Source organism: Ambystoma mexicanum, chromosome 1p, assembly GCF_040938575.1.
Source record: "Ambystoma mexicanum isolate Mex_15411 chromosome 1p, UKY_AmexF1_1, whole genome shotgun sequence".
Lineage (NCBI taxonomy): Eukaryota > Metazoa > Chordata > Amphibia > Caudata > Ambystomatidae > Ambystoma > Ambystoma mexicanum.
Genome location: NC_090921.1, coordinates 558,069,244 through 558,094,641, shown reverse-complemented (window position 1 = coordinate 558,094,641; position 25,398 = coordinate 558,069,244). Strand labels below are relative to the sequence as shown.

Sequence of the window (25,398 nt, the reverse complement as noted above, 5' to 3'; positions counted from 1 at the left end):
TCAGTTGTCTCATTGGATTTTGATCATAGAGACACAAACCACTGTCATTGGGACCTGGCTTTTATTGTAGCATCTGCTACCCACCTTTTGATTGCACTTGTTTGCGTATTGGCTTATTTGAATCTTGCGCTCGACCTATCTTTTCTTTTCTTCCAGTGTCTCCAACCAAGAACCTGCTTTTCTTTATCTGCCTTCATTCCCTCCATGCCTTTACCCACCGCCTGTCTTTCCTGGGCCCGCCCTTTTTCTCCTCCTCTTACATTATTGCCAGCTCTTTCTTTGCCCCATCAGTGACTTCCCAAAGCCCCAAGCCCCAAGCCCTGGCACTCTCTAGCCTCACTCTTTTTCCTCCCCATTGTTGTTTCCCACTTTTTTCAATAAGATCTTCCTTAGGCATTGGGACCATACCCATAGTGATGGGCGCTATACAAATGACGAATGGAATTCCATCTGAGCAATTGCAACAAAATCCAGAGATTAGCAGTTTTGACCTTACTTGAGCTCTCTTTGGTGACATCACAGGAAGCAATATCATGGGAGTGGCCCGCGGTTCATACATTATGCAGATTTGGCAGTAATAACTATGTTTGTAGCACTTAGAAGTGCATTGAATCTGGCATGAAGCACTGTGCGAAATCATCATATTGTTAAGGTTAGCAGCCCTTAGATTTTCTAATGAGATGCCCCTGAATGGGGTTGCACTCTCTCTCAAGCAATTCATGCAATTGCTTCCCTCATCACTGCCCTTTGTGTTTTTTTTATAGGGTGTTGCTGCATAATTGTTGCTTCTTGGCGCTTTTGGCGGATTCCAGGAGTGGATCCACCCAGATATTTTATCAGAACAGGTGGGTCTTGAGTTGTCCCCTGCAAGAAATCCGTTAGGGATGAATGATAAGGCTTCTTAGGAGGTTACACTAAATACACTAAACCCGGAGAGAAATTGCAGCGTAGCATCTTCGCCCTCCGGCTTCATTTCTGTTGTCACTGGTTTCTGTGCATTTTTATTTTTTTACCTCAATGTGGTTTTTAATCGCATTTCATTTCTCGTCGTTATTGAGGGGAAAACTCGGCTTGGATAAAGCTTTTGGAGCGATAGCTTGCTATCCGTAACTTTTAGAATGTAAAGCAGCAATATTTATCACTGATATTGTCGCCGGTGGCTGTACAATTTTAATATTTATTTTGTTCAGAGTATCTAAACTGGAGAAGTTCTGAAACAAGCAGTACTTGATGGATGGAATTCTTTGAATCAATTGTGCCCACCGGGAATTCCCACTCCATTGCTTTTTATTCTGTCTGCGACATTACAGAAATAAAAACACCACATATAAACCATCTCCCAAAGGGCAGTGGTGGGGTGACCGGGTTGGGACACCTGGGCTAGCCAACCACGCTGGTTTCTGTACTACACAGAAGACGCCTACCAGCAAACACAAGTGCCGTCAAGGCAGGGTTAAAGACGGGCCTCGCACTGCATTCTGCTCCTACTGTAATCCTCCCTTTTCTACCGGCACACCCCTGTAATCCTCCACGCTGTTGCATGCTGGGGTCCTGGCCTCTGCCGACAAGAAGGGAGTAGCTGTTTTTGCCGCGTTGCGTGCGAACAACTGGTATTTATAGGTCCTCATGCAGGCAGTCTGTAGACGGAAGGTGCCAGCTGTGATGTAAATCTCCAGGTTTCCTTTGTAGGGTAAAGAGTGTCTTGTGGGGCCGAAGCCTTGACATACTGCAGCGTGCACCCAAGGCTCGCTTTCACATCAGCATCCACAAAGTAAAAACGTGTATGCCCAGGGTCTCCCTCTCCATTCCTCTAGACTTCTACACCCAGCTCAAACTGGTGAATCGCCTCAAAAGGGCATTCGAAGGCGGTGTATATGCTGCAGCCAGGGGGAGTTGGTAACAGCTCAGTAGTGTATGCATTCATTGCATGGACGCCACATAACCGGATTCACTTAACCACACGCACCACCGATTGGTGTAATGTTGTTTACAGCACCAGGAAGCCACCCACGTTCAGTGTAAGAAAGCGCTGTAGAAATAACAAGGCATGCATTATTCCCTTGCACAGGGCCGGCCTTAAGGGCAGCAGCGCCCTGGGCGAATTGGCGCCCCCCCTCGCCCACCGCGCCCATCCCTGGTTAACAGGGGGCGGGGCGGAAGGGGGCGGGGTCCGGAGGGGCCACTTTTTTACCTCCTCGAGGTTAAATAGGGCGGATTAGCACCGCAGCTTCATTCACTGACATTGAGGCGCCTGCCACGCCTTCTGCCACCACACCAGCTCGGGGGAGTCCTTGAAAGACTCCCCGGAGCTAGCGTGGTGGGAGGCTAATGGCGCCTTTTCTTGTGAAAAGTGCCCACGGCGGAGGGGCGCATTTAAATGCACCCGCCGCCGTGGGCACATTTTACAGTAAAAGGCCGCCTGCTGCGGCTTTTCCCACAACGCCAGCTCGGGGGAGCCCTTAAAAGACTCCCCCGAGCTGGAGTGGCGGGGGGCAAAAGGCGCCCTAGGGGCATGGCGCCCCAGGCGGTCGCCTGGATCGCCGCCCCCTAGGGCCGGCTCTTCCCTTGCACCCTGGGCAGAGACTTTTCCCAAGGACGGCTAGGATTTGTTGGGCCTCAACTCCAGATTTGTTGCCACTGGATCCCTCTTTAGCATTTTATTTATTTTCCCCATGATCAGTTTTTTCATTACCTGCATTTCTTTTTTTGTATCCGTGTTTGCTCATACCACATTTGTTTGACTCGAGACGGTCCCAGTTTGTGGGAACAAGTTCCCGCTGCTGACCCTCACAGCCTCGCCTGCTGCTTAAGGAACCTGCATCAGGACATCTCTGCCAGTGCTTGGTGTGGCAACTGGGGCCCGTGGAAGCAATTCTTTGGCTGAGGCTGGTTGACAAGAAGCCTCCAAGCAGCTGAAGATATGTTTAGCACCTGGAAACACCTGTGTATAGGCGCTATACAAATATCCAATAAATAAAAATGACCAGGTTCGGACTGAGGGCATAGCATGGTCTCTAAAACCAATGAAAAAGTTTCCCACAGTTGCAAGTGGCATTAATTCCTTTTGAGTGAATAGTTTTTTCAAAAAAAGTTGAAATATTGTGCAATTTAAAGAATATTCATTCAGCAACAATGGTCAAAACTACTATCCTCATAGTGAAGTAACTCATCAGACTGGCCCACATTAACCAAAAAAGTGGCCCACTTTGACAAAATAACGTTCCTACACTAGCATTTTGCGTTTTTGGTTCGGGCATTGACCTATAGGCCAGTCCGAGCCTGGCTATGTGTGCCGACATAGCAGCAAGGAGGATATCACCCGCTGCCATTCATCATAATTTACTGCACCCAATCACCATGTCGAAGACGATTGCATACTGTTACTCCATTTAGGACTGCCACAGATGAGGTTCTCACCCAGTGCAAGACTGAAACCTTTGGTGCCAGATCCCTGCGGGTCTGGTCTGCCCCATGCCTACCATATGTTTCTGATGCTAACAGAGTGCAGTATGCAAGTGCAGGGAAGATAAGATACAATATCTTGCGGCTGAGCGGCAGGGGGTAAGGTGTAGCCTGAAGAGCTGGCCATGTCGCTAGGCAGAACCAAGCATCTGCCTTGGGTGTCATTGATTGGGGCGTGGCTGCCAGTGGAGAAAGAGAAGGCGCGAGGAGGACACCCCAAGGGTGCGGGAAGTTCAGTACAAAAGGTGCAGGTGCTCAGCAGTGCCTGTGGTAAAAATAAAAAACAGCCAAGTCAACCTTTCACATCAGTGCCTTTTATTTTGAATCACTGACACACTTTCAGCCTTGTCTTTCAGGTTATTTTACCTGTCCTATTTGACAGCTGTTGGCCGTTAGTGTTGAATTACATGAATATCTCAGTAAGTTGAGTGGCACATCATAAGTTTAGTGCACCTATTCAAGCTAGTTGGTCGATTTTGCTGCATGAGTAGTAGCATGTCCACCAGAAATGTGGAGCTTATACGCCAGGTACGCTGGTGTGCTAGTCATGACGGCTTTGTAGATGATACATGCAGTCTTAAACAGTGTACTAGCCTGGAGAGGAAGCCAATGTAGTTTGCATAGAACAGGAGTGATTCAGTCACATTCCTGCGCACCCATAATAGGACATGCTGCAGGTTGGTGGAATGCTTTTAGGGGTGCCAAGTGAGCAGCTGGGAGACCCGTCAGGAGGGCATTTCCCCCATCGATGTGCGAGACCAGGAGGTCCTGCATTACGGTCCCGCCGTTCTGTGGTGGGATGAAGAGTTTGATTTTGCGAAGCATGGAGATTTAGAGCCAGGCTGTTTGGGTCTTCTTGGCTATGTCTTTCTGGAAGGACAGGCTGCTATCAATGGTGAAGCCCAAGGATTATGTTGAGTCTGAGAGTTGTGGATCAAATCCTTATAGGCGTTTATCATTGAGCCACTGTTGGGCAAGTTGCTGTTTACGGGGCAAACTGATGAGGACGAATCCAGTCTTGGATGGGTGTAGTTTGAGGTAGGTAGTAGAAATCCACGACTGGATGATGGCTAGTTAATCGGGGAGATGAGTGATATCCTGCGCGCTATTTACTCTCATGTACAACTGAGTATTGTCAGCGCATTCGTGTATGGCTAAAATAAGATATTTGCGGAGAGTGCCCGGAAACTCCATGTAAAGGTTAAAAAGAATTGTGAGCGGATGGAGCCTTAGGGGACTCCGCAGGAGACCTGGTGTCGTTCAGAATGCAACAAGCTCATCTGGACGGCCTGCTGTCTGCCCGAAAGGTAGGAGGTAAACCAATCCAGGACAGTGCCAGAGAATCCAATCCTCCCCACAAGAAGGGAGAGGAGGATGTGGTTGTCTGGTGTCGACCAGAGGTCAAGGAGGCATAGGTGGCCCTTAGCCATGGTTACGAGGGCATTATCCACCACTTGGATGGTGGCTGTCTCGATACTATACTTGTGGTGGAACCATAACTGATAATCCTTTAGGTGTTGAAGTTGTCAAATTCTGGCAAGTAGTTGCTTAGCGACTACTTTTTCCAAGATTTTGCCAATAAACGGGTGGTTCGTAATGTGCCAGTAGTTGGCCAGGTCATTTGGATCTAGTGTTTTTTTTTTCAAAAGAGGTTGTATAAGACCAGTCTTGAGGTGTCTGGGAATTACCCTTCTGTGAGAGATGTATTAATGATGATAATAATGGGAGTAAATGTGATGTTCCCTTGTGCCCCCCCTCCCTTCTCGCACACAGGTGTTGCCTGTTTTACTTGATTATTCTACCGTGCTCCACCTCCCCCCTTACCCTCTTCCCACCCTCCAGCCTACTTCTGCAGGAGTCTGTCCTGATGCATTCTGGTTTCACCATCACCGTCTTGTGATCAATGCTGGATTTGACTTTTATGGACTTCATTGATTCACGGTGCGTCACGCTTTCTCAACTCTCATGCTGGATTTCCTTTGCATCTTGTACTCATGGTGGGCCTGAATCATGCTGTTCCCATCGTTACCTTTTATCGTGGCTTGTAACATTATGCGTTACTACTGACTTCTGCAATTGGATTTGCTCTCCCCTCTTGCTTCTCCTCTCTTTTTGACTGCTTACTCTTTGTTCTCTCCTCTCCCTTTTCCTATCTCCTCCCCTTACTTTCTTCTATGCACTCAATTGTCCCTGGACCTAGTATATTAGCAACCTCATCTGTCCCCCCCCTCCCCTTACTTGTTTACCCCCTCCCAACCCCCATCCAGCACTATCTGAAATGTGGTCGGGCCTAGTACGATAGTCGCTTGTTTTGTTACTCACCTCCCTTTTTGCACCCCTCTCCCATACCTTTTTGTTTTTCTCCGGCTGTACCAGAAATGTTGTCAGGCTTAGTACGGTAGTCACCTGTCTGTTTCCATTTCCTTCCCACTCTCCCTCTCCCTCCCTTATCTATGCTCTTGCACTATCTGAAATGTCATCAGGCCGAGTACGATAGTTAATTTCACATTCTTACTGTTCATGACCTGTAAGAATGTCATTGTATTTTCCCTTGAAGCGCTTTGAAACACATTGTGTATAGGCGCTATATAAACAGACTATCATATCATGATGCTGAGGAACGTGTTGTGTGCCAGCCCTGTTAATTGTTTAATGATCGAGGCCGGGATGATATTGTCAGAGTAAGAAGGAGGTTTGAGGGAGGAAGTCGTTTTTAGGAGATCTGGGGGAGAGGAGAGAATTGGGTGCAGAGGGGCAGTGTGCAGAGGGTGCTACTGGTTTAGGATGTTCATTTTATGGTCTCTCAGATTTTGTCTATTTGATCGATAAAAATTGGGTTGATTCCGTCGCATTTTTTCTGAGCTGCTGGTACCTTGGGTGAGGGTTTTGTACAATGCTTTACTACTTCAGAGAGGGCTTTGATCCCGTTAGAGGCTGCTGCACTGATGGTGGGGGTAGTAAGCAGCTTTGACTTCAGTAATCCGAATCTTACAGTTGGCACAGAGAGATTTGAGGTTGGTAAAGGTCTTCAGGGTTATGGTTTTTGTGCAAAAGTTTCTCTAGGGCTCTGATTGAGAATTTGTTGGAGATGAGCTCAGGGGTGTGCGTAAGGGCAGATGGTTTGGTCTTAGTGCGGCTGGTATTTAGGGGGCATGAGCATCCACCAGTTTCATAGCAGAGTTGTTAAATAATTCTAGAAGGCCTGAGGTATTCTCTGTGGTTGGGAAGTCTGCAAAGTTTGCTTCTAAATCATTGACCATCTTTTGGATTCATGTTAGATGTTTTTCATCTAAGATCGCTAAAAGGTGCGACACCCCTTTTCCCTCCCTCTTCGACCTCCTTCTACACATCTGCACTCACCACTGCCATTCCTGCCATAGCTCCTCCTAATCACCTGCCACGCTGGCTCACATCCCTCAAACAGCCAACCCCTTCTGCACCCTGTGGACCCCATTGTTCATAAACGATTAAAGCGCTCACACCAATAAACTGCTCCTAACTGTCATCCCTCTTTAACTTCTCCATCTCCCTTGGAATAGTTCCCACGTGCTTTAAGTTAGTCGTGGTCCTAGCAATTCTTTAGAAGCCCTCTGCAGAACATAAATGTCCGGCCAACTACCTCACCATCTCTCTTCTTTGTCCCTACTCTACAATCCTAGAGCTTGTGGTTGTTGGCAGGTTCACTCATTAACTGTATTGTAATGATCTCAGCAACTGTTTGCAATCAGGGCTCCACTCCCGTCACTCCATGGAAACATCACTGATCTATGTCTCTGAGGTTCTGACCTCCTCTCAGCACTTCAAGCTCTCCTCCGTCCTCCTCCTTCTAGAGCTCTCCACTCTCTTAGACACCTTTGACCACCCCTCTCTCCTGCAAATCCACTCTAACCTTGCACACCAAGACACAGCTCTCATCTGGACTACATCCTACTTCACTGGTCCCTCCTTTTCCATATCCTGGAACACTGGTACCTCTGATCCCATCACTCCCCTGGTGGGGAAACCACCAAGTCACTGTCCGGGGCCCACTTCTTTTCAGCCTCTAAACCAAATTCCTTGGTAAACTCAACACCCTGTTTGAGTTCTCCTTTCACATTTTGCTGATGGTACACAAATAGTCTTCTCCTTTTCTTCCTTAACCCCTGACCCCTCCTAAGATTGCAAACTGCCTCTCAACCATTTAGCACTGGATGGCACTCTGTCTTATGCTCAACTCTTCTAAGACAGAGGTTTATGCTTAAGTTTCAGAATGTTATATAGCACAAATGAGCAAAGGATATTAAAGCACCATAGGAACGAGGAGACGCTCACTGTCGGGAACAACCTGCCAGAAGCTCAGGTATTCCAATGTTGGTCAAACAAGGTTTTTAGGTGATTTAAAAAAAAAAAAGGCATACATCCGTTTCAGAGCATGGGGGATTCAGGAGCCCACGCCAGACAACACCAAAACGGGGATGCTTGTTCCACCTGCTGATTTCATCTAAATCTAGTACTGTATGCTATTGTATTGTAGTTGTCCTTTATATAGCGCCATTTTCCCATTTGTATGGCCTCAATGCGCTTTGTGGTTGGAGTGCCCTTAGGGACTGAAGTGCATGTATGGGAACATTTTAAGAGTTTATTAAGATGTGTGTGTGCATTCTGCCGGGGTTAGGAATTAGGAGGCCTGGCTAGGCACCAGTAAGCCACCCATAGGTCAGGTACGTGGGTGGGTGCTGTTGGTGGTGCTAGTGCAGGAGACTCAATGTGTGTCCAGCTAGACTGAATTTGGCATAGGTTGTCCTTGTATACTAATGGCAGAGGTGTTGAGGCATGTTTCAATGTGGGCCAGGTTTTGAGGGATTTTCTGAATGTGAGGTGATTGTCAGTGCTACGGATGTGGAGAGTGTGCGAGTTCCAGATGGTGGGAGCTTGGATGGAGACATAGGATCAACCCAGTCTGGTGCAGTTATATTAGAGGATAACTAGGGGAAGTGCTGTGCCAGATCTGAGGGTCTTGGAGCGTTGGTAGCATGTGATTTCTATTGTGGAGGAATTCGGGGCCGGTGTTATGGATGGCCCAGTGAGAAATGCACATGGCTTTAAAGGTAGTGCATCAACCGAGAGGGAGCCAGTGTAGGACTCTTAGTGCGGGATGATGTATTCTCCGGGTGGGAGGCCAATGAGCAGGCGAGCTGCTGCGTTTTGGATTCTTTGGAGTTCCCTACGTTGGAACGCTGGTGTGCCTATTTAAAGGCAGTTTGTATAGTTTAAGCGGGAGAGGATGAGGATGGTAGAGATTCAGTGTGGATAGGTGAGGTATGGGAAGATTCACCCCAGGATGCTTAGGTGGAAGAAGCAGGTTCTGGATACAGAGTTGATGTGTTGGGAGAGGGATAGATTGGAGTCCAGCATGCATCTGAGGTTTTTCACTGGCGTAGAGGTTTCTGGAGGGAGGCCAAAAGATTGAGGCCAGGTGATAGGTTGGGGAAAGAGAGGTTTTTTTTTATTTTTTTGTTGTTGCAATCTAGGGTTTCTGTTTTTGCAGCATTGAGGATGAATTGGTTGGTCGTCATCTAGTTGTCAGTATCCGAGAGGCATGATGAAAAATCTGGACGGGTGGTGCCTGGTGATTTTGAGGATGATCTGGGGATCATCTGTGTAGTTTAAGTAGGGGAGATTGTGGGAGCTGGTGAGTGCGTGGAGTGGGTAGACATAGATATTGAGGAGGAGGGGGTATAGGGATGCTCCCTGTGGAACCCCTTTTGGGACTGGGTTGTGTGTGGACGTGAAAGGGTGGAGGAGCATGGTTTGCGAACGTTTGGAGATGAAGGAGGAGATCCATATAAGAGCAGTGTCCTTGATTCCTAAAGAGTGTAGCCTGTCTAGGAGTATGCTGCTTGAGAGTTTAGAGAGATTTGAGATGGGTGGTGTTCCATCTCTGGGTGGGGCCTGATCTCTGAGAGGCCAGTTTTTGTGGAATTAGGGGTGCGAGGACGCTAGAGAGCCAGTGGTTAAAGCGTTTGATGGGGGTGGGGGGCTTCCAGGAGGGAGAGTACTGGCAGTGAGTTGAGGGGGGAATTGACTTTGTTCCAGAATGGGATGAGGGGGGCAGAGGTTGGTGGAGGCCTGGCGTGGTCCTGGAAGGCACCCATGGATGAAGTTGGTAAGGAGAAGAAGAGTGCTGAGTGATTTGTCCCTATTAGGGGGCATGGAGGCAGAGTGGATATGATGTTTGTGGCACTGAAAACCTCATTGAGGGTGTGTCCTGCGGGTGGGTGGAGAAATGAGTTGTCTGGTTGAAAGCTTCTGGGTTATCTGTGAGAGAGTGGGTCATGGGGTTTGAAAGGGAGTCAAATCGGATGTTGAAATCTCCTTGTATGGTGAGCGCTGGATGTAGGTTGAAGGTGGTTGACTGAGAGTGTCTGAAGTTTTTGTTGTAGCCAGGGGGTCTATAAATGAGTAGAAAGCTGTGGGTGAGAGTTGGAGATTTACAAGTAGGGATTCATAATCTGTGGTGCTGGAATGTGGTCTTTGTGTAGGATGGCTAGTCCCCCCCCCACCTCTTCTCGGTCTGTTCTGAACAATCCGGTTGTATCCTGGGGGAAGGCCTTATGTGCAATTCATTCCTAGTCATTAGAAAACCAGGTCTCTGTGATGAAGACGATGTCTGAGTTTTCGTTAGAGATAAAGTCAAAGATGTTGAATTTGTTTTTATGTTTTTAGAGACCAACCTGGTGTTGATGAGAATGCAAGAGATCAGGTTAGATGTAGGGGGGCAAGGATGACCTATGGAAAATCATGCACAACATAGGAGTGGCCTTACCCAAGCTGACACAATGAATGTGTTCTCCTATGAAAGGTTCAGATCATTTAAGGGCTTGATGGGCACCTCACCTCAGAATGCAGCCGTTAAAAGATGTTTCTATTGCAGAGGGTGTCCAGTCTGAAAGCTCCAGTATAATGAGAAGAGAGGCCTGGTGTTTATCTATTTTCCAGAGTAGCTTCTCTCTAGCAAAACAAAAGAGGTGACAGTTGAAAGGTTTAGAATAAACCTTCCAGACCACCGTTCTTCGCCTGCCAAGTCATTACAAAAGGGGAACGACCCTATGCAAATCACTTGCTCTCCCAGAGCGTGCTACCATGTCATTCCCTTCAACAGTGATCCACAATCTCTCGTCTCCACTTTAGTCGGCTTCACTGCTTGGGTGTTCCATCTTTACTCCTTTTGTTCCTTTCAACAAAATGCATACACCTTGAATAGTAGTTGTACCAGAATGGGGTAGGAGGGGGCTGCTGGATGGGACTGATACCAACACTACGAACAGTAATAGTAATAATACTGCTGTTTCAAATACTTGCACTTTTAGTAACCAGTATCCATAGTAGCAGAACTACTATTGCCACTAGTAGTGGTGCTAACTGATGCTAGCAGTATTAATGCTGCTAACAGCATCAGAAGTGGCACTACTTACTCTGCTAGTACTATTGGTGGTGTTATCACTGCAATTACCACTGTCAGCAGTACCAGTAGTAGCTGTAACTACTGATGGTGTTGCAACCACAGCTGTAATAATGCTATTGTTTTGAAAAATACCAGTATCAATAATGTAACTGCTGGAGACAAATTGCTACTTGTGTTGGTATTATTAGTACTGCTAATCACCGTACTCTTACTGCTTCTTATGCTACTACTATTGAGGGGCAGAATTAATAGGTTAGTATGTGTGTTGATACAAATTAAAAGAAAATGTTACCTTTACATTTCCCCTTAGTGCTGTAATAATGGATCTGCAGACCACACTTCCTCTCCTTCTCTGATGTCACTTCCTACTTGGGGGCCTGAAAGTAGCTCATAAAATGGCGGAAACCCCTAGCAAGAAAAATGCATGCAAAATGATGGGAACGTTTTCCTCTGGAAAATACAGAACAGAGAACATATTTTATTTTTGTAAAAACTACATATGCCCTTTAAAAGCCCTTTCATATCAACGTGTCGCAGCCATTTCCTGACATCTAGCGGTTGTGTCATAAATCGGCTCTTGTTTAAAAAGTGTTCATTGCGGCGGGGCTTCTCGGTGATGTCATAGCAAGTCTCATTACAGATGCTGCGACTATATCACAGATCTTCAGCTGCAAAGGCATCGTTGCGGATACGTAAACTACGTCTATTCATATCTGCCAACCTTTCCGAAAGCGTGTCCTGCTTACCCCTCAAACTCGGAACGAGAGAAATGCAAATCCACCCAGTGGTGCCAAAAAGAAGTTGCTCTCGGTTCACAGAGCTGAAAATTCGTGTAGCTTTGTGAACAGCCGTCATGGCTACCCCTGCAGTCATCATTTCAAGGGGTTTCTTTACCCAGCGCATGCGTCTCAGTAATGCTGTACTTTGAGTGTAGCAAAGAGCCGGGGGAAGGTTGCCCTGGCAATTGCCAGACAGTCCAAATCTCTGGCACCTGTTTATGTACTTATTATGCGTTCATTTTTAAAATTCATTCCAGATTTTAGAAATCGGATCGGTGTGTATTTAGGCAAAACCTTTTGTATGGAATTCTCCAGGTGTTGTTTTCAAAGTACTCCTTCCCCTTGGTTTAATGTGGGGGGCGTTCACCCTCCATGCCACCACAACCCATCTACACTAGCCACAGGAACCCCCTGATTTTTCTTTTTTGTGTGTGAACAATCTCGTTTTTAATAATTAAATCTCTTTCCATGTTCAAGGGGAAAAAACTCCAGTTTGTATTCCTTCATTGCAAACTCCTCGAGAATCACCCGCATAACTTTGAAATTTGGGAAATTTCCCGAAGATTTTCCATTCTTGATTATGGCAAATTCCCACCCTGCCTGCTGCACTTTTGGGCGCAGAGAAAATGTGGGCACATCTAAGCGTAAAGGAACGGGGGTGACCACAGCGAGGAAGATGGGGCAGAAAATGTAGGCGACACAACATGCACTGCTTTCCTTACATCCAGAAATCTTTAAAATAATTATAGGTGGGTATACTTTGATGTAGAGCGAACGGCAGTTCGGCAGATCCGCCATTCGGCACTGGATTATGCAATTTATTGTTGCCTAGTGGTTGTTAGTCTGGGTTCTGTCAGCCTTGCGACCAGTTGGTGTACGGAGCAGCCTGACGAAGTCTAGATAGCTAATTGTTTATGGAGCTTCTACAAGCCCAAGAATGCTCAAAGGCATGTGTGTTTTTTCCCCCGCCAACATCTGATCAACAATTTTGTAGCATTGGTAATATGATTATCCAAATCCTTTCTCGTTCAGTTTACTGAGAAGTAGTTTTGCTTGTTTTTGTAGAAAATTAGCAAGTTTTGCGATGTTTTGCTGACACGTGTTTCTTGTTAACCTAGCGCTTTTTCAAGGCAAGTGTATGCCGTTTTGCAGTGGAAACAGGTTTTGCAATTTAACTGCTTACCCTAAGTTATCAGCGTGGCTTATTTTGCTGTAGCCTACACACGTTCTAAGAAACCACTTTCAATGCAAACTGTATGGAAATTGCTGAATGTATGCTTGCACAGATTATATGTAGGTAATTTCCTTGAGAAAGTGCTTTGTTTGGCACAAAACACTTGTCAAATTATAACTGTTGTTCGTGCTTATTTCAAGGATTCTCCTGCATGTTTGACCTTTTTTCCCCTTAGAATTCAGAAAAATATGTACACATGTTTACAGTGTTTTCCAGCGCATAGAATTGCCTATGCCAACTGCCTCAAAAGAATTATGGAAATGAAGACCATATTTTTGGCATAATTCTCCAGAGCCAAATTGCACTCAAGCCTGAGCCCACTTCTGTCGTCTTTCCTTGCTAGGAATGAGCACAAAACATCACCTCTCTTGCCACTGGTCATCTCACGGGAGACAAAATATACAGGTGGATATTCTGCAGATTACACAACGAGGTATCGGAACAGACCACCGGTGGAAATTCGACACTGCTGATATTCAACAGCTGGACCGCCCCCTCTCCGTTTGTGTATCGAATCTGTAGAGGTGCATGTTCCTAAGGGGAGCTGTTTTTCTTCTTAGCTGGTGGTAGCAGCTATTGCTTTATCGATAGCAGGGACCCCCAGACCTGCCACTGTGTTCACCTGTTCCCCTTTGCCTGAGCAGGGGCCTTTTCTTCATCCTTCCTGATACTGGATCGTAGCCAGTGTGCGCAGCGTGCCCCGTGGAAGTATTGTCCTGCGGGTGCTGCTTGTAGAGCCAATGCTGAGTTTATTAGGTAATCCATGTGTCGAATGTATTTACCAAAAAGCCTCCCATTTGATATTTGAATGCTTTAAAGCGTTGTCAGAATAAGCCCCACCCACCTGACGAGTTTAACGAGCTTGTGAGGTTTGCATTACACCCCTGACTGCACTGTACTTTTTGCACGTTAATAGACGTACAGGCTATCAGAAGGTTAACCCCTTAATTTTAGAGCTGTATAATTTCGTCCCGAATTACAAAGGAAAAAATGGTAAACCCACTCAATCCTACACTCCAGTGAGTCAGATTTGGTAAGTAAAATGTATGCGCCAGATAACTTTGGTGCCCATGCCTAATAGGTCCTGAAAAATGATGCTTGGTACCCTTTCTGAGTTAAGATTAGATCTATATTGAGCTGGTTGCAATGCTGGTGATGAGACATCAGTAGCCATAGAGACATGCAAGGGCGTGGGGGGAAGGGTGTACGTGTGCATTGTCAAGGTCGTGGCGGCTGCTTTCATCATTTCAATCCACATGAACTTTCTGTTCCTCTTGCTGCTCACTTCAGATTTGTGCAAATGGCACTACGAATGAGTGGACCACTCACGTGACTGGTAGAATTTGTTTTTGCTCCACATCTTTTTTTTTTTTTTTGTAAATCCCCTTATCTACATCACAATGTCAGTCCAAATGCGTAAAAGCAACTTGCCTGGAAACCGCCATGTTAACAGAAGCAGATGAGCCCTTTCAAGTTGTTTAGCACTGCTTGAGGATCTTTTCCCCCCCCTCCCCACCAATGAGTGTGTGGTCGTGGATAGGGCTTTGAAAGTGTAGCGACTCGGCTGCTACCCTTCATTTTGGGCTTGGGTAATGAAAAAGTGCTAGTTATGTGTCTAGTTAGTATGTGATCACCTACATATGGATGGCCCATGAAAACTAGGTTCGGCCTGTCCTCACTCTTTCAATACGACCCTCAATGTGCTCCATGAACCCTCCCAAGCCTTGGTTTTCAACATCAGCCATTATACTAGAGGCCTACGATTGTTATCCAGTCACCCAATTTTAACTTACCCCTCAAGTGTACTCGCCACTGAAACTCCTTGCATCTTTATTCTGTGCCTACCCTTCGTTAAGGCTGGGATTTTTCACTGTGGCCACTCTTTGATCCATTTTCTCCAAATGTTCTCTACCTCATAATCTAGGTGAAACAGCCTCGTCAGGGCTTTCCATCGAGTAGTCCTTTCAAGCTCTTTCCAGCATGCGGTCTAATTTCTTTCCTTCATGCTACCTCGGGTGACGTGGGAAGAGACCTGATAAAAGATATATCCTTTTCTCCCTGCTTTCCTTCCCTCTTTGTCATAGTGCAAACCAATCTGGTGAAAGTGGCTCAGCGGTGCCTTGTGCTATCCTGGCGATTGTGCTATCCTGGTGATGGACCCTCTGCTGTGGGTGGCTCCTACAAAGCCCAGATCTATATCCATCTGTGCCACTAGGATTCCTCCAGCTCCAATGCAGAGGCTCCTGCTGGACTGTAGACAATTGCAACAAATCCCTGCTCCTAGCCATCTCAAAATCACATGGATCGAAAAGACCTAACGCAACACTGACCTGGTTTGACCACGGCACTTATTTCTTTATATCACTGTTTCCTACCAGTCCCCCCTTTTGTCCATCCACGGCTCTGATACTTATCATTGTATTAAAGAAGGTTTTGAATGTCATTTCAACCGGAAATGGCGAACATAAGAAACAATACAGGAGATGAAACCTGTCTCAGGAGAGGAATAATTTACACTAGATTAGGGTGGTTCTATGTCATTTCAGCGACGGTCGTAATTTCGATTTTTTTTTTTTTAACGAGTATTATTTAACGACAATAATCATAGAAATTGATTTCTTTATTCTTTTTTGGGGGGGTTCCCCCAACCCCCCATCCCATAATGTTTAACTATACCCGACTCCCCACTGCCCCTTTATATACACTTTCCCAACTCCCCCATATATTTCAATGAGTTTTTTCATTAAAAAATACTTGTTTTAAAAAAAAACCTTGAAATAACGACTGTCAATGAAAGGACGTTGTACCGATTAGGAAATCTGGGAATGAGGAGTTGTTGAGGAGGGCAAGCAATGGGATACAGAAACCATGCACATGGACTAGGAAAAAAACATAGCTAACAAAAATTATAGGCCTAGCAAGACAACAACACTGTATGGACCCTGACCTCAGGACCATGCCTTTACATACAAACCACAGTGGGGACTCCTCCGGTCTTTGGAATAGTGTGGATCGAGCCTCTGGATATCACCTGATCCCTCCTGGAATGCATTTCTTGGAGACAATTGGGTGAAAAGCCTATCTGTTCGTCTTTGTAAAATTTACACATTACATCGCCCTCCAAAAAAGGGAGTAGGCAGTAACAGATAGTCGGGTGTCTGTCCCTTTTTTCTGCTTACACTCTTGTGTTCATGTATTCAAACCACCGGTATCAAACAACTGGAAGACATCACAGCATCAAGGCACTGTAAACCATTCCGCGCATCAACCATTAAAGCCAAACACCTCTCACCATAATGCAACCGACAGCAAGACCAATAGTTTGAAAGCCCTACGTAAACCTAAAGAACACCCCCTCACATTTTAACTAACCCTCAATTTCTCTCCACCGTACACACCACATACATATGAAATTTGTCCACTTGCACACAGCTTTAAAAACAAGCATTGGCAATGACAGCAGGTTGGGCTGTTGAGTAGGCATGGAAAAGGCACTTGCCAGGCACAGCAGTAGTAGTATTAACTGACCATTGATGGTATTGGGTGCAAAATGGTGGGAGTAACTGTGCATCTAATAGCGGTGCCTGGCAAATGCCTAATACACACAAGCCAACACTGTTGGCTTTGCCAATGTTTGTTTTTAATAGGATTTCAGTGAAAAACAGGCAGAGTGCTTATAAATCGAGTGGCTGAAGGCAGACCGGGTTAAGACATTTTTATTACACCAGTAGCAGGTTTACATCTCCATTTAAGCCATTCACTTTGAGAAGATTACTTTGAAAAAACATTGGCATGCACTACGTTTGATGATGGGGCTTTATTAAAGCAAGCTTAAAGATCCCATGAGGAGGTGTATTGTGTGGGGAGGGGCAGAAATCGGGTCGATTGACCATAGGGATTAGCATGGCCACGGACAGTGAATGTGTGGGCAAATAACCAAACACCTACAAGCTGTGTATCCCTCCCCACGTGCCATTTCTCCCTATATGTTAGCCAAAACCAAAAACACGCTCTTCCCATACTTCAAATATCACAAACATACACCTCTAACTAGAGCTGGGCAAGCCTGATGGGGCTGGGGCCAACTTGGACTCTGGCCTGACCCTCCTCTCGGGTCACTGCCTGCCCAAAGCGGGATCCAGCAACGAGCCCCGCCAGCACAAAACAATTGCCCTCAGCATGACATCCGGTCCCTGCCACCTGACTTCCTTTCCCACCCCAGCTACTTATTGATTGGCTGGGACAGGACAGGAGTATGTCCCAGCATGACTGTGCAGCGACTGGTGGCGATTTCAAAGGTAAGGGGCTCGCGAGCGCAAAGAACTGGTAGGCAGGGCCTCTCAACTCTTTGCGCTCCTCTGGAGCTCGCTCCCCCATCATCCCAAAAGGCCACTCTCCACTTTTCCTGCCCCAGCTCCTGCACCTTGACCAAGCCAGCAGTGTTGTGCCTACACCTCAGCCCCTTCCTTTGCCCCAGCACTCTTTAGCCCCCTTTCTTGCCCCAAGTCCCCTGTAGCCCCTTTTGCTGCCACTCAGTCCCTTTTTAGCCCCTTTCTTGTCCCAACCTCTTTTAACCTAATTTCTTGCTCCTATTCCAACTCCTTTTATCCCCTGCTCTTGTCCCCAACCCCATTTGGCCCTTTTCTGCCCCAGTTCTTTTTAGCCCCCTTTCTCGCCCCTTTACTTGCAAACTCTTTTAGTGCCTTTCCTAGCCCCGTCATCCCCTTTTCTTGCACCCCTGTCCCTGACACAGGCCCCTCCCCTGTTTTGCATGGCCTTTCCCCTGATTTCGGCTCGTGTTTAGCCCTAAGAGCCAGGCCAGACCAACAGGCTTGGCCATGCTTCGGCCCTGCCCTGAATTCCCTGGCTATTGCAGGTCCACCTCCAACTACAACTGACCTACTCAGCTGCTGGCCAGCACACGCCTGCACTACAGGCATTAGGCTGCCCCTTTGTGCACAAAGCCTTTGATGCTTCCCACACTTCACACCTAGAGAGATCAGGGTACTTGGATCTGCAATCTCACCACAAAAGCACTAAAATCTTGCCTTTCTCTCCTCCCAACTAACCAAACCCACCCACTGTCTTCCAGAGTTCCTGGTGACCATGCATATGGCAGCGGTGGCGGTACAAAGCCTAATAACCGAACATAATAAGATAACATACTAGCGTAAAATGTATTTCTGATGCTTGACTTAAAATGCCCTGCACAGGGAGAACTATTTTCGTACTCCCTGAACAAATTATTTTACTCGCAACTTGCAAAAGTAGGTTTTAAAAATTCTGATCTTATCTGGAGTCCTGTATGAATTTATTTTCTTTTGGCTACTATGCAAATGCAACAGTTTTTACTGAATTATACCTGTTGAAACTGGCAGAATACATTTCTCAGTGCTGCATTTTCTTATGCATTGTTTTTATTCTTCCCTTTGTAGGCGAGAGACCATTTCCCTGCACATGGCCTGAATGCACCAAGAAGTTTGCCCGCTCTGATGAGCTTGCCCGCCACCACCGCACCCACACAGGAGAGAAGAAGTTTGGCTGCCCGCTCTGCGAGAAACGCTTCATGCGCAGTGACCATCTCATGAAGCATGCCCGTCGCCATCCGACCTTCCATCCGGCCATGCTGAAACGGCAAGGCTGCCGGAGTGCCTCGCCCTGCAGCTCTCTCACCTCTGGCCCCGGCAGTCTGGCTGGGAGTCCTATCACTAGCCCTGCACCAAGCCCAGCTAAGTTTCAGTAAAAAAAATCTAAGGAGCTGTTGGGGGGGCTCTTCAAGGAATGTCCTCCTAGCCCCACCTCTCCAATAAAGCTACCCCGCCTGAAGAGGTTGGAGACATAATAGAGACAAGAGGGGTGCGAGTTCCCCTGCCAGCTTTACAATAGAATCTTCTCCTGGACATTTTTAGAAGATGGAGATTTACTAGTGCTTTATTTTTGTGGTTTGCTGTTTTCATGAAACTTTGCTTAAAGTGACTGTTGAGTCTCTCGGGGTGGTGGAGGAAGGGGGTTGCAGCTTCCCTTCCTTGAAACTGGTGTCACTGCATCGCAGGTGGGACTGGGTGGCCTTCCTCAGTCTTCAGGTTCATCGACCACTCGCAAGGCCACAGTGGTAGCTCGCAAAGGCAGTTTGGTGGGTTAAAGGGCATTTTTGAAGACAAATCCTTCATCCTGGGAGACTCCTCATGGCTTCTACAGAACTCCTTCCAACTTACCGATGTCTATTTAACGCAGTGAGAATGATCCCAGATCCTGTTCTCTAATTTATTCCTGGAGATTGAGGAATCCATTAGGAGAGGAATCTTCTACCCGGAAACGGAAGACTTTCTCCTTGGTGAAGAGCCTTCTCTCCCAGTTTGGGAATGATCTTCCCAGAAGACGTCTTTCTTAATCTTATGATTTGTGCGACTTCATCCAAGGGTTCATGACACGCCAGGTGGTGCCCATAAGGTTGGCACAGGATAGCGGTGGTTCACTACTGTTTCTCACATTGAGAATCTGCTGTAGAGTTGGCGTTTGTTCAGTCGCATTCCTCCTGAAGAGGCAACAGTGCTGCTTTTGTGAGCATCTCATGTGTGCAACTTAACACACCACACAATCCCATTTCCCGCACAGCGTCAGTGTTGCATTCCGTTATTTACTTTATACGTTTGGTATGTTATTCATGGCGTGACTCTTACCATTCCCCACGGCCTGTAAATATGGCATGCATAAAATACAGGGATTTGTGTTCATTCTAACATTTTAACTGTTTAGCATGGCTTTTATAAAATATGTGCAACTGTTGCGGGTGCTTGCTTGTATGGCGGACATGGCAATTGGGAATCGATGTAAGATGCCTGTTCGAATTTGCTAAATGCAAAGGGCTGCGAGAAGATTTGCGCTGTTCACTGAATGGGACTAAGCAAATGTCTATCAGAAGAGCACACTTTTTGGAAACCGTTGGTTCAGGGCCTTGGTGCAAAATGTGTGTGAATGAACTTCTATGCCCATGTGTCGCGAGACGCAAGCAAATGGGACGCCTCAATATAGTGTGATGTGAAAGAATTTTGGCACGCAAGAAAAGTGGAGGTTACCTCGTAAGGAAGGACCGACACCCTTGTTCGAGGACTTCTGTTGCAGTTTTGAACTTTCCTTTTTGCATCTGCACTGCCTCTGCATTTGGGCACAGCGAGGGCTCGTAAGCACTTCTCCCACCGCATCCAGTAAAGTTTCTGGTCTTGCTGCATGCTATGCCACATACCTCGTGCCTAGTGAAGAAAGCTGCTTGGTTCACACCCACTCTTTTAATAAATATATTTATTTAAAGTAAATACGCAAATCTCTGGGAAAAATGAAGCTGCTGCAGGAAGCTTCATCGCAAAGGAATTCAAAAGCGCCTACACTTTATACTTCAGAGGAGCTCAAACGCACACTGTGACTGCAAAACCAGGGGGGATTCAAAAAAGAGGTATAGGTTCACTTGCTGTTCAAGTTAATCATTTCTCAATTCCTTGTCTGATGTCCTCAACAATCACGTGCCTGAGCTTAAGGTACGCTGAGCTGATTTGCTCTGTAAATGTTGAAAACACCACAGGGAATGTTTCACAAAGCCCTGCTCTTGACTGCTTAGACACTAGCCAGACATCTTAAGAAGGGTGTGAGAGCTAGAGACATTAAGGAGCGCATCAGTGGGAGACCGTCAGACATATATCTGAAAACCATAACCGGTTTGTTTTCTATTTAGCAATTGCACCATCTTTACCCCTATTAATTCCGTCACTTTTCATAGTAGGCTTTTTGTCACCCACCCGTCCTTACATTTTCAATAAATGGAAAATTGCAGAAGTTTGGTTGTGTTCCAGATGATGGGGGACTTCCACACTGAGATCTCACTTCAGGGAATGTAAACTATGCCTAGATGTGAGAGGTTTTGCCTGGTTCTCTTTTTTTGTTTTATATAAAACCTCTCTGGTTTGAGGAAAATAATTCTACGAATTTCTATGGATTGCTGAATCGTAAATGAGGGACCAAACAATGAGCTGGTTCCAATGTTGCTTCTAAGCTTTCATTTTCTTCAAACTGTTCCCCAATGGTTTTCAGATGACGCCACTCAGAATGTCTACCTTATATTTATCTCTCATTTGATCATCAACCGTTGCTAATTATTTTAGATTGAGCTAGTTTTAAATCCTTTAAATTGGGCACTAGGCTTTCTTCTATCCGTTTCATGGCGAGAGGGCAGCTTACTGTCAATCAGTACTCGCCCACTACAGTTTAGATGCAGTAATTGAAATATAATTTGTCATCGTTTATAGATGGTCATAAAACCATGAGAGTTTCCCTTCAACTGCTTGGAAAGAACATATCGTGATAACGGCCATCTCAATTGCAGAACTTCACTAGCCTCCACTGGATTCGTTCATTTAATTCAGGGCTGCAAGTGTTTGCCCACTGACTAATTTCAATTTCCAGCTTGGGGTATCTTAAGCCAGGTGGGCACTTAGACTGTAAATGTTACACAACCCTCACAGGGGCAGACCGGGGATGCACTTTTGTATGTCCGCTGCATTTTTCCCCCGTGGGTTCCAGTCACTTGTGGCTGATTGATAAAAACGTCAGCCTGTCTTACAGTTCCGCGTTGAGCTACATCGCCACAAGAGCACTTTTCTACTCTAGTTCTTTAGTCATATTTCTAGGTCTCCATGCAGAGGTTGGCAATGCTCCAGGCTTGTGCCAGTCTTTGAAGAGTGCATATGTTCATAGGCCATTTCCTGCTGTATGGCCACTTTCTATTATTTATAGAATATACCCATTCAACTCCAGCTACACGAAATTGAATGATTTTTTAGTAATTTTCTTGCTTCTCCCACTGGAGCATGCCCCTGTCTGGTGGAAGGCGTTGGTTAGAACAAGTCCTTTTCATTTCCATGGCAAGTGTTGCAAAGCTCAAGGATAGTGACGTTGCTTTAAGAGCCAGTCCATAATCTTCCCCGTTGTTATGTTTCAGGAATGGCTATATCGTCTCCAAGGCTATTGCGGCCTAAAAGAATATAGGAATTACTTACTCTCTTTGCAGAGTACAATAACAATTAATTAATCAAACGTAGAGTCTCCATGAGTGCATATATGCCGTGTTTTCAGGAAATTGTCTTGAACCAAAATCCAAGGAGACATTTAGGCCCCACACATTTCTGGCAACCCACTCACCTCCACCCCCTTACATGCCTGTTGGCGACACACCTCGTGGTGTGCCGCCGACGACTCCATCCCTCTGTGACACTGGTTACCTTCACTTGCGTGCATGGGAACTGGTGCGGCAGAGTCCTTCTTTAATCATTTATTTGTTTAAAAAAGTTATCCTCCTTGGACTGGGGACACCCCCACAGCCCCAGAAGCCATTATAGAGAACAAGGGTAACAGGGGCACCCCCGCTTCCTTGGTTGGTTCGAAATATTTGGCCCTACTAAATTTTCATATGGATTCTTCCTCCTCGAACTGCCAGGATAAGGGACTTGGGCTCACCATGCAAAGAAATCCAGGTTGCAAGACCAGGTACAGATCTGAAACTTCCCTTTTTGTAATGTGTAACCTGGAAGTGCATCACAAAACCCTAGTGTCTCTCTAATGGGCATTTTTACTTTACGGTCAGTGTACTGTTCCTAGCGCCAACTCATTCCAGCAGAAGCTCAGGCACAGTAAAAACAAACTCTGGACGTTTTACAGTTCCAGAAATTGATCTGTCTTCCTCCAAATGACGGTCTGTTCAGTGGGAAGTCACAACACGCTTGTAGACACCCTGGGCACCAACCCACTCCTTAGTTTCTTTGTGATTTTAGAATCTAGTCCAAAGCATCTTTTCATTCATGCACAGCTGCAGAGTCCCGACTGCGACCGCAATCAGCAATGTTAGCAGCAGGAAGTCACCCAGAAACGTAATGCAGAGTCCCAAGTCTGCATTTTAAGGAGAGCGATTAAGCACTGATTTATTGATGGTAAGACACGAGAATGCACATAATTTTACGAGCTGAAGGCCGTGCCTCTCTTTTCAGCCTTTCTAACCAAAAGTCTGATTCCACTAGACCTCTGACCATGGAGCTACCTATTTCCGCAGCTCATGGACATTATGGTCAGATGAATTAGCTGAACGGGCATTGGCAGGCAAGAGCAGGATGTCTTGTCACATGCCACCCAGGTTCCTTTGTAGAATGATCAGTCTGTGTCTTACCACATAGGACATGCACCCGTAACACAGTGCTCAGTGTAGAGTGTCTTTACACACAAGCATGCAGGCTATTCCTCCTCCGTTCCTGCCGAGCCAGCCAACACCACTCTTACAATCCCAAACTTAAGAGATCTTTATATCTTAATCTCCTGTTCCTTGTAGGCATGTTCATGGAGCTTCAACCTCCCCCATGGGCACATAAAAAGGTCGGCTGAAAAGGTACACACGGACGTTACTTTTACTTCCCATTTTTGAGTTCGATCTGGAAGACAAGTGCTTGGAAAAAACAACTTTTAACCAGAGTGACAGATCTCGTTGCATGAGGGGAAAGGCCTCTTGACCAGTGTTTATAAACTTAACTCTGATCAAGAACTGTAAGGTAGCCATCTGGGGTGTTCATTTATACCTTTTCAAGGCCTTGTGCGCACACTTATAAAAGATCTAATGCCAGGTTTGGCATGACCAGCCTGACTGCATTATCCTACTTCTAATTTCAGACTTGCGTGCACATCAGTGTCACTTATAAACCTGCCCCCTTTTGTTTGGGGATGTGTCATCCATGCCTCTGTGGCACTTCATTATTGAGAGTGTCACATTAATGAAGGGAACAGATGAAAACCACTTCTGCAGTCAACATCGACATCCTGAGCGTTCCTGCAATGTAGATTTTGAGACGAGTCATTCACAGATCCTGAAATCTTGCTTCTAGTTGCTCGTCATTTAGATGTGTGCTCTTCCATTTTGTAGATTATTACACGACAAGCACATATTTTTCCACGCCAAATCGCACAGTTCAACAGCTCATCTGATCGTCATTTGTCCGTCAATCTGTTGAGTATTGGTACTCCAGGGAAGCCCTGTCCGTGACTCCTTGCCAATTCCTCAGGCTCTGGATATATCTGGTGGGTGTTGTTCCACACTCTTACATGCTGAATAGGCCATTTCTCAGCATTTCCACACTTTTAAGGAACCTGCCATTGCCACTCTTCGTTTTCTAACCACTTCAGCAGACTTGTGCATGTGCTTTAACATAGGAAAAGGGTGTGGAGGTCAGTTGCGGAGGACGGCGGATTAAGGTTAGGCCTCCCAGACCCCACAGTTTTAGGTGTGGTCCAGGCAAAACCACAATTCCTAGTACTTCTGTATGAGCAGTAGTAGGTTGGCGTTCTGAGGGCATATGTGTTGGCCTGATCACGGAGCTTAGTTCATCTCCTAGACTTTTTGTCTCCTCTGGCTGGACTGCTTGAGGTATCAGTTGCTGGAGCATGTTGTGTACCCAGCCTTTCTCGTAGGAGGTCCTTGCTCATTCCAGCAGAGTTAAGGCTACGTAAACCTTCTGAACATATCCTTACCAGGAAGATCTGCAGGTTATCCTCCTGGGCTGCACCATGTGCATTCTCCAACAGTTGACTCTTGTTATTAGCCTAAGCTTGTGAGAAAGAGGAGCAAGATGCATTGTTCACTCCCTTCCGACTCTTACGCCTAAGTAGTGGAAGCACAGTCTTAGTACACAACTCCCAGGGGCATATAATGGGAAGGAGCCTACTTCCTGGGAGTTCTGTAGTTATTGTGGTAAGCACAACAGCGTTTCCCTAATCCGTTTTAGGGGGGGGGGGGAGGGAGATATATATACTGGGGGGGGGGGTCCTAATGTATGAGTTGTTATCCTGTGAGATACTTTGCAAGAGGTGGCGTCTTGGATAATATACTTTCAATGTCGAATCCCAACCATATTCTCATTAGAGGAATCCAGAAACTGCCAAGCAGTAATTTACTCTTGAAAAATGTGTTTTAAGCGGCACGCTAGAATAGTGCATTACTAAAAACAAGAATTATTCCTCTTCCTTACCAGTGCAAAGTTAAAGGCACAGCTCATGGAAACCAGAAAGTGTATACTCTGCTCAGTTCCCTGTTTTCCACCAGCTAGTGTGAACTGCAACAGGCTTACAGTCTTCCAGTTACAAGGTTGGAGTCATGTGCCTAGTGCTTTATTATAAGAAAATAACTGTACTGGTCCTTCTAAGCTCGGTTTCTTTTATCATTGCATCTTCGTGCTATGACTAGTATTGTAGTCGACCGACTGTGACTCTCCATGCGAGGCAGATACAGAAAAACAGACTGTTATCTATTCTGTGCTGGAACTGATGCAAATGACCTTTTGTGTCACTTTCAGCAGAAAACCATTAACTTAGCCACAAAGTACCAGAGAGCAGATACTCGTGAGACACCTGCCAGGTGTTTTGCTGCAATCGGCAATGGTTGGAAGACTGCATCC

The 25,398-nt window shown here is 46.1% G+C and overlaps 1 protein-coding gene across 1 annotated transcript in view; it reads left to right on the top strand.

Annotated features, from left to right (window-relative positions):
* KLF16 (KLF transcription factor 16) overlaps positions 1-24,730 on the top strand; it is a 104,048-nt gene extending 79,318 nt beyond the window's left edge. The window contains exon 2 of the mRNA XM_069649492.1: positions 18,355-24,730. Within this exon, the coding sequence (XP_069505593.1) occupies positions 18,355-18,662 (308 nt within the window). The 3' untranslated portion in view covers positions 18,663-24,730. The remainder of the gene's footprint in view (positions 1-18,354) is intronic.
* Positions 24,731-25,398: the final 668 nt, after the last annotated feature.